At 37.1% G+C, this 9,918-nt stretch overlaps 1 protein-coding gene across 1 annotated transcript; it reads right to left on the bottom strand.

Moving 5' to 3' along the window:
- On the bottom strand, nt 1-9,918 carry LOC121871140. Its single transcript, XM_042373283.1, has 6 exons — nt 9,717-9,918; nt 6,129-6,542; nt 4,424-4,653; nt 1,760-1,870; nt 1,277-1,541; nt 1-461 (listed from the first exon to the last, which is right to left on the bottom strand). Exons 2-6 carry the CDS (start codon nt 6,220-6,222, stop codon nt 1-3), a joined length of 1,161 nt encoding a protein of 386 aa, XP_042229217.1. The 5' UTR covers nt 6,223-6,542; nt 9,717-9,918.

Below are 9,918 nucleotides of genomic sequence, written 5' to 3'. Positions count from 1 at the left end.
TCACCAATTTTTAAGTGTTGCTATTATTATCGTGCTGTTTTGGCTGCGGGTGGTTGAGGTATTATTGGCGCGGTCGATTGAGCTGTGGGTGCTGTTGCTGAAGTTGTGGTCATTGGTACTGATGAAACTGCCATGTTTACGCTCAGCTGTGTTATAGCTGGTGTGGGTGCGGCTGGCCATGCTGTTGAAACCGCTCGAATTTTTCCCGTCTACCCAAGCGCTGTTGGCCGTCCACCCATCCACTCTCTTGTCCCTGATAGTGTCTGCGTGCAGGGTACCACCTCGAAGGCTAATACTCACACTCCTGCGGACTAGCTTCCTGCGGCAACATTTATAGAGGGACATCATGACGATCCCCAACACGACGCCTACCACCAGCGCCAGCAGCACCACCAGCACTAGCACAGGGACGGAACCCACCTGCCCCAGCAGCCATATGAACTCCTCTCCATCCTCAGGTTCTGCCGAAGAAGTAAAACAATATGTAAACATTTTCATTAAGCTCAGTTTAAGAATCTCTGCTTTGTTATGTTATACTCAAGCGCCCCTCCCCATCGTGATAACTCCTTGGTCCCACTGACTGTTCGACGCCTGGTGGAGTGACCCAAGTCTCAGAAATCGTCGTAACACCTCTCCCAGTGCCGGGAAGGGGGCGGCAGGGAACGTCCCTGTCTTCGTGGAGGAAGCCGGCCTTCTACACAAGCTTTGAGATTTATCTATAACGTTTAAATGATTTTTACGAAAGCTCTGTCATTTGTTAGTTATGTTTTTTACCTTGCATTATATGATTTCAGTCTTTTAAGCCGATACTTTAATTCGGTGACATACTGTATGACCTAAGCTTTTGCGTCGCCAGGGATGTAATTACTACAATCAATCAATTGCTTTCCTTATTGGCGTTATCTCTAGCTTAATAACACGTTCTCAGTCTCTGTGATATTATGACTCAACAGATCCTACTGTAGCGTGAGTTTATGACACGACAGATCCTGCTGTAGTGTGAGCTTGTGACAGAAAATCTCGCTGATGATGTATTATGACACTACCAGAACTGAACTAGCCTGTATTTTCCCTGGTACCAAAGTTTTCAAGTATCAACTGTGTCTTCATAGTGATTTATTTAAAAATTAAGTATAAATAGAATATAATGGGGCTGCCGGCAAACGAGACTGCTGACGGGAATAAATCGTATTAATTGTGCAATGTATATCATGCATTTGCGCAATAAATACATCAGGTCCTACTCATGTTAGTTGTGGTACGCCTTTCAACCTACCTTTCCCTTCCGTGGTATTGTACATTCCGGGGCTGATGGTGTCTGCTGACGATGGTGTGGAGGTTTTGAATATCGGCGGCTCCTCTCTAAGCTCCACCGTTTTCCTTGCCTTCACCTCATCTTCTTCAGGAGGAGAATCTTTTACTGTTGCAGGAGGAATCTTATTAATGTCAATTACTGGTTTAGTCAATGGGTTTGTTGACAAAGTGGTGGGTTGAGAGGAGGGCAGGTCTTCCTCTGGACATGATTCAATTCTAGCCTTACCCTGTAGAACAAAAAGGGCTTGATTAGAATACAACCTTTAAACATGATATTACTATCTTGTGATATTATATTATAATATTCATTAATAGGAAATTATGTCACATCTACTCTTCAACCACAAACACATGATTCAGTCTTAAGTTGAACCTAGTTGACCTTTGACCCTTTTTTCTTAAAAGTAGGACCAAAATATATCTTCGAAAAACAAACTCATCTTACTTTCAGAAGCAAAGAAATTTCGAAGACGGAATAGTGGTGGTCAGAGTGGACGGTAGAGGCGATAGTCTTGTAGCGTTGCTGCTGGCCGTTGAAGAGAACTTCTAGACTGTGCTGTGAAGGAAAATGGTGGACGTCACTTTACACTTAAGTGGATAATTACTTAACAGAAACTTAGATGGATCCTGATTTACATACAAACTTTCAGTCATGTCACACAATTTAGGGCTGATCGTCCGATTAAGCCATAAAAAGAAGTGATTCCTAAAAACAATGAGGATTTAACTTTTAATTTATTGGTGTGTTCTATGTAGATTTTATGCTTGTTCTTAGGTACCAACCAGTTCGATTTTTTTTTTTTTTAGAAAAAAATCAGAGATGTTGAAATCATCAATTTGCCGCAATCCTTCTTAAAACACAACACACACATACACGCAGACGGCTGGCTTAATTTCTAGTCATATTTAGTACGGTTCAGTTATTTGTGAGAACCTTGTACGTTTAAATTTAATGTTTCACCTTTTTATGTGAAAAAAAAGTCACAGTAGTGTCAGCGAATGGTATATACGATAAGTGTGTGTGTGTAGGCGCCGGAAGTTGGGGGTAGCCAGGAAGGGGGTAGCTGCGGCCCCTTCTGAAAATGAGTGATATATTGTACTGTATATCATGATTTGTATTTCCTCTCGAAAGTTTATCTCTCAAGTCCTTGATTATTTCTGGTGCTGCTGAGTGTATGGTAATTTATCAAATGTCAAATAACCTATTGATTTTGTCAACATATTTTTTTTTTATTATAGTTGAGAATGTTAATCGTTGTGTTGGGAAATATTACCCGTTTGTTCACGAAAAGAAATAAAGTCGCATCAACACTGTCGTGACTGTAAGGCAGTGGTCCCCAACCTGTAGTTGGCGCCCACGGAACCATACTATGGAGCCCACAAGGGTTAATGCAAAAAGTATGTAACTGGTAGCAATTAGGTGTAAAACTGCATATAACTGCACAGTATATATGATTTTATTTTCTTGAATGTAGCTCCAAAGTTTTGGCGCCCTTCACTATATTTACAATAATAAATGTGGCCCAGAGTCTGCAAAAGGTTGGGGACCACTGCAGTGTAAGGTAATTAATTAGGTTGCGATGGTAATATTCAAGTTCTAGAGGGAGTAAAGTACAAAATTACCTGGCAGGAATTGTACTAGTGAATTATCGCAATGTGTTATTTGGGACTAAATGGTAGTACCAGACTAGGCAGTAAATAGTACCAGACTAGGCAGTAAATAGTACCAGACTAGATTCATGGTGATAGATGGTGTGAGGGAGGTCGTAGCACCACTGGCAGGCAGACAGTGGCAGCGACTCTTGACAGTTATTGATAAGTGGATATCCCTTTATCTAATGACGTCACAAGATCAATAATAATAAAAAAGTTGCCTGATATTCAATCCAGTGCAGGTAATAATGATGTAATATCCTGTAGCCAGTGACGCCTCTTGCCATGTCTACTATGCTCTGTCAAATAAATATGCATATCTTTTTAATTGTATAACATAGACTGATTATCTAACCTCTAGGGATTCACCTAAATATTTGTTGTAAAGACAACACTTGATAACTATATTTTAGTCGATGATATGTGTACACTCATACAAAGCAGCAATTTCTTGCCTCCTACGTCAGCCCATGACCCGTGTGTCACTGGTGCCGTCGATTATCATGAAGATAACAATTTCTTTATAAAAGCAGCTTGATGTTGAACTCTACTAAATTGTAAAATTATCTAGTCAACTGTGCAATGGATGTAATAAGCGGTGTTTACTGCGTATAGTGAAGACAGTTTACTGCGTATAGTGAAGACAGTGTAATGTGTAAACTGAAAACATAGTTTACACACACACACAGGTTAGCCTGTGCCATATTTTTCTCTTTATAGGTCAACTTAACATGGAAGCCTTTCCTTGTCAAAACATCCTCAGACGAACATACCTACCCGGGTATATCCTTAGCTTAGATAGACACTCTATCTTGTATATTATTTGTCATTTCAATGTAGGTAGTAGGTAGTAGGCAGCTACCAAACAGGGAGGTACTACCGCCTGGGAAAAAATTGGAAGCATAATGTATTGCCTAATAGTAGACCCTGCTGCCATATGGCATCACAAAAATTGACCAAGTCCCAGGTTGCTGATCTGACTTTCTGCCTCATTTACACACAATTGCAGGGTCTCAATTGTTTCTCTTACTATTGGCAACGCAACATACATACAGTACTGTATATAATTTCTCAATGATGATCTTTTTTTCATTTTTGTATTTCTCTATTATTATTATTATTATTATTATTATTATTATTATTATTATTATTATTATTATTATTATTATTATTATTATTATTATTATTATTATTATTATTATTATTATAATTACATTTTCGTCCCCCAGGCTCCGATGTGGGTCAGTGACCTGTGCCCTGATGGACACTGGTCTTTAATGACTATCGTGCCTACCACTTGAATACTAACCAACAGAGAAATTAATAAATACGGTAAATGTAATTGTTAAAATTACTAGTGCATCTTTATCCGTCCGATTTTGGCCTAATATGTAAAGTTGTTGTAATAATTAGCATAAGAATTCCAACCATGAGGTATATTTTGTAACCTCCTTACCTTATTATTACCGTCTTTGTTGTGTTGTATAAAGAGGGGCTGACTGACATCGACCGTAAATGCTTTCTTCTTGATGACAGCCTTGCCGACGGTGACATTTAATCTGGAAGAATATGCCACCAGTCGCACCTCCAGCTTCGTGCTGTCGTTAAGGGCGGTCACACATAGCTGAATACTTTTCTCCGTGATAGCTTCTATTTTTTCAAGCTTCTTCGTATCGTAAGTCGTGCCTGAAAAAGGTCAAATTCACGATAATAAGAAATGATCAGTTGAATGTAAAATGTGCTTTAGCGAAGACAGCTGGGACACTGAACATTAGCATAATGAAGACACAATTGTGTAGTAACCATACTGGCGTATATTTCCTTCATTGCGTAACGGATATTACAGGTAGCGGAAACTGACAAATTTACATAATCGAGACTTTCAACTAATAAAAAAACTAAATAGCAAGTATCTTTCTCATATTTCACCAAAGAATTTGCTATAAAACAATGGGACAGTCACGCATATGCATTAGATTACTAGTACACACACAAAAATGTAATACTTTCCGGTCTTATTTTTACTTCCTGATGAATGTCTTCAATATTTTTTTTGTTTTAGTTTATAATTTACAGTATGTCTATTTTATTTTTCTCCCTTGTCTCGTTCACAAGCCTTACCAAACAACGATGTGACTCAACAAACGGTGAGTCATCTGGTGGTAGCCTTGCCCGCCCTTATCTTTACAACACTCTTATCTCTCACCAACAGACAAACCCCTTGATGAAAACAAAAATGATTTAGCTAACTTTGAATAAGTTTTACGTATGGGTGGCCCAGATTTTGTGTCCTTCATTAACACATTATTCATGGAGGGGCCACTTCGAATATCCCAAAGCTTTGATGAATGTCTATTGACTCTACCTGATTATATTTGAGATGGATACAGAATAAGTACTGTTTGAACCGTTTATGGACGACTCTGTTTGTTGATCTGAATAATACTTCTTTTTACATTTCTATATGTATAGGTTACATGATCCTCTAGCTTTGTAATGTACTTATTGATTAATGAATATCCTATCTTGGAGAGAATATAATACAAACATTTATTTAATTCTCAACGCTTCCGTGCACCTAACCGAAGTCTGATTAGTCAAGCAGGTAGAACTCGTTTGTAAGTTGTTTCGAAGAAATAGCTCACCTCTCCTATTACGCCAGCACTTCCTGTGTTCCAGCGAAGAGTCACCTCTCATTCTCTATCTATACATGCCACTTCCCACGACAATACAAATATTGTACTTTACTTTCAGTCTATAGTTCTAGTTATTGGTCCCAAACGTTGTACCATAAGTATAGTCTTTACATGGGCATTACTCAATGAACTTTTCAACCTTAGAACTTCAGGAAAAACTTTCTTCAACCCTTTACCTCCGCCTATTTGCCACAACTTTGGTTTTCAGTGACTAGTTTTGTCGACAATTAGATTGACAGCAATGTAGTAGTACCCAAAATGAGCACCGCTGGCCTAAAGCCCAGTCCACTTTTTTTTACTCTAATTTCAGTAAAGTATAATTACGAAGTTAAAAACAAAAATATTCATTACTCCATACCAAACATTTGAACATTCAAATACTGTGTTTAATGTATTTAAATCCTAATTTAAATCAACGATTAAATAGTCAAACAAAAATCCATGTAAATTTACTAGTAACAGTACCTTGTACTATGGAGACGTTGAACAGTAGGGTCAGCAGCGCCAGCCACTGACAATACTGTGTGAGAGGATGTTCAGAACTGTCACAGTGGTACATCTTCCCGTTTACCGCTGTAGTTTCAGATATAACCTTTCAGATTGTGTTCTTGGGTATAACTTTTGTAGTCACGCCCTCCGAGATTGTTTCTGCAAGTTGAGTGTTAATGATGTTACGTCTCTTGAAAGACGCCCGCAGTCTTTCTCTGGATCCTATATTTGTTCCTTAGCTATCCTTCCACGTCTGTAACTCTTCTTTATATTCTTAATAATTTATTGTTACAGAAACATGTAATTTAATTTCCGTATGCTTCTCGTTCACCAATGCAAGAAAGACGTAACTGCTGCAGGGAGGTAAGTACACAACCCGCTCGGCCGCTTCTGTAATTGTAATATATTTTCATAATTTCAAATTCATGTTGAATGCCGAAATATCCTTATTAGGAAATTTATATAAAAAATAAATTATAATGGAAATAACACCAAATAGATACTAATTGAAGTAAAAGAAGAAAACATAATAAAATGAAACGTTCTGCGTGTGATCAAATAAAGCATGCATTTTTAAAACAAGTTCAAAAAATATTTCCCCCAAGATTATTATTCATCGCCGAAAACTAAGCTTCGAAACAACATATTGGCTTCGCCCATTTCTCAAAATCATTGACAGTTTGGGGTAAACACCAATACAAGTCACATCCAAGGATTTGTTGTCATCGCAAAGGTAAAGTTTCCATTTAGAATTTCAAACTAAGAAACATTAATTTATATACTGTAACTTCTTAATTCGACTTGCATAAATTTAAAAGAATAGTAATGTAAGATGTTTACCACTAAATAAACTAATGACAAAATAATTTGTTTTAGATTCTAATATTAGGAGTGTAGACTGTGGATGACGTGCAGTGTCGGGCCTGCGGGCGTAGGGCGAGTTTGCTCGTGATAGTGTATATTGCAAGACTATGGGGACTTGGTAAAGAAGGGAACACTTATAATATGCCTTGAGCCAACTACTAATGTGAAGTAAAGTGAAAAAGATAATTCAACAGTAAACTTAATGGTACGCCAATGTCAACTTTCAGCCTGTTGTCAAGTCTCCCAGGCGACTCATTCAGTGGTGTGAAGGTAAAGGAGATTACTAATTCATTTCTTTATTTCTTTGATTATTGTGGCTACATAGATTGAATCCTGTGACTGGTGCGTCCCTAAGTTTAAGGCTTCGTCAATAGAGCCTTGACATAGGAGGATAGTCCCTGGTTTTAGTGTAAATCGACTGCAAGCCTTATTGACAGTTGTCTAGTGGCTCTCTATTTTGCCTTGCACGTATTCAAACGATAAATCCAGCATAACTAATCTTTGAAGTTCATCCATGGTAAAAATATATTCAAACATTCGTTCAAGTATACAGTGTAGTGGTTACGTATCCACTACAACAGCATTATCATATGAAAAAATCTTAAGTCAAAAGGCTAATGTCAATATTGTATGGTAGTGCAGAACACCAACGATGTCCTAAACCCAGGAACGAATCCAGGAATAAAGTAACAAGAAAAAGTCATAGGAAAAAGGTCACAAAAAATCACAGAAAAAACCTAACCTAACCTGTGTGTTATGCCATCATATAGAAATTGTGTTGTCAATGTGTACAAGTCATGTATTGTCAGTTAATGTGACTCAAAATATTTTTTGTTTTGTTGCTTTATATGTTAATGATATTTAAATAAAATTTTACCTTTTTCCTAACCAAAATTTTGACTTTCTGACTTTTTTCCTGTGACTTTATTTACGTTCACCCCCCCAATGTTAGAGCTACGTCGACGATATATAACCAGGGACATGTTTCAGTGCATAAAATGTGAATATCATAGAAAGCAACAAAAGCGTACGAACTTGTTAGAATAACGTTTTAAATATCCACAGGAAGCATCGCTACCTTGTCTGTTTAACTATAGTGCTGTACTGAGGTAGTGCTTATGGCACAGCCTAAACCGTGTATGAGTTAAAATTCCTTTTATCCCTATTGGGATAAAAACGAATATTAACCGGGCGACCTAACCTAACGTAACCTACTATTGCATTGCCATGGAAGAAAATCGATTCGTAACTAAAAAAAAGAATCCTAGTGATAATGGTAAAAAATCCGAAATACCTATTGGGATAAAAACGATTAATAACCAGACGGATAATTATGGAAATATGACCACTTACACAATCAACGACATTGGTTTCCCTAAAGTGGGCAGGACTGTGAAGATGAGGGAAACTGTGGTGTTAAAACAATACACCTATTATTAATCATAAGTAAATAATAATTAAACCGTTAATATTCAACATAATCCTTATTGCTTACCAATTATACGAGATTAAAGACAAAAATTATCAAACATTTTCTTTAAAATCAGTTATTAAATTTTCATATAAACACGGTCATACTGAGCGCCCATCGTAGCTGGAGCAAATCCTAATGTACGGAAGTTTTTTCAACCTTCAGAAAACAAGCTGGAGGTTGGAGGAAACCTTCCCTTGACCGAAGGTTGGAGGGAAAATGCACAAGTGTGATAATCCCCTAACCCTTGTGTACGGGATCACCTTTGAGCTGAATAAAATCTTCTATCGTTAGCCAAATAAAATACTGAAAGTGGCGTCCCCATAGTGAAGGGGTTAAAACTTCATAGCTTGTTTTGTTATGAAACTTTGTGTTAATTGTATGAGTACCTTACTTAGTGCTGTGGTAGTAGTTTATAAGGTGGTTGATGTATTGTTATAAGTAGTAATAGTAATAGTAGAAGTAGTAGTAGTGGTGGTGGTGCCTGTGGTTTAGTGGCAGCAGAGCAGCATGAGATGAAAAACAGTATAATGTATGTACTTGCAGCACAGTAATAGTATGTAGTAGGCAGCTATCAAACAAGGAGGTACTACCGCCTGGGAAGATATTGGAAGCATCATGTATTGTCTAACGGCAGACCGTGCTGCCATATGGCATCACAAAAATTGTGACTCACTTTCTGCCTCATTCACACAACGCTTGCAGGGTTTCAATTGTCTCTTACTTTGACAACATAACATATCGTTTCTCACTATTGATCTTTTTTTAAATTTTTTGTACTGTATTATGGGCCTTTATTAATAATAATATAAATATTATTATTATTATATTATTATTTAATATTTTATATAATTTTTATTTATTATTATTATTATTATTATTATTATTATTATTATTATTATTATTATTATTATTATTATTATTATTATTATTATTATTATTATTATTATTATTATTATTATTATTACATTTTCGCCCCCAGGCCCTGATGTGGGTCATTGACCTGTGCCCTGATGGGCTAATCCTGTAAAAAAATAAATAAAAGCAGCAGCAGCAGAAGTAGCAGAATTACAAGCTGCAGCCGTCTTAGAAACCAGAAATAGAGACAACAGTAGTAACATTGTGAGAACGGTAATGATAGGAGGATTAGCAATAGAACTACGAGTAACAGCAACAATAATACAAAGGAAATGGTGTCACCAAGCATATGTAAGTCGATGAATACATACCGCGTTATCCCTCTTTCAATCTGGAAAATCGTGTCTTGAAAATGCAATGTCTGGTCTGCACTTTCTTCCGAAAGGAGAAACCTTTGCTCGTCGAATTCACAGATCTTAGATGCCTGTACTATTTCCTCTCTTTTATTGCCGACAGCTATTTTGTCACAGGTAGTTCTTTGTGTGTATGTATTATCAGGGAGACAATGTAAGA

Source organism: Homarus americanus, unplaced genomic scaffold (assembly GCF_018991925.1).
Source record: "Homarus americanus isolate GMGI-L3 unplaced genomic scaffold, GMGI_Hamer_2.0 scaffold40565, whole genome shotgun sequence".
In the NCBI taxonomy this organism is placed as follows: domain Eukaryota; kingdom Metazoa; phylum Arthropoda; class Malacostraca; order Decapoda; family Nephropidae; genus Homarus; species Homarus americanus.
Note: the sequence above shows the minus strand (reverse complement) of the source record. Positions and strands in the feature narration are given on the sequence as shown.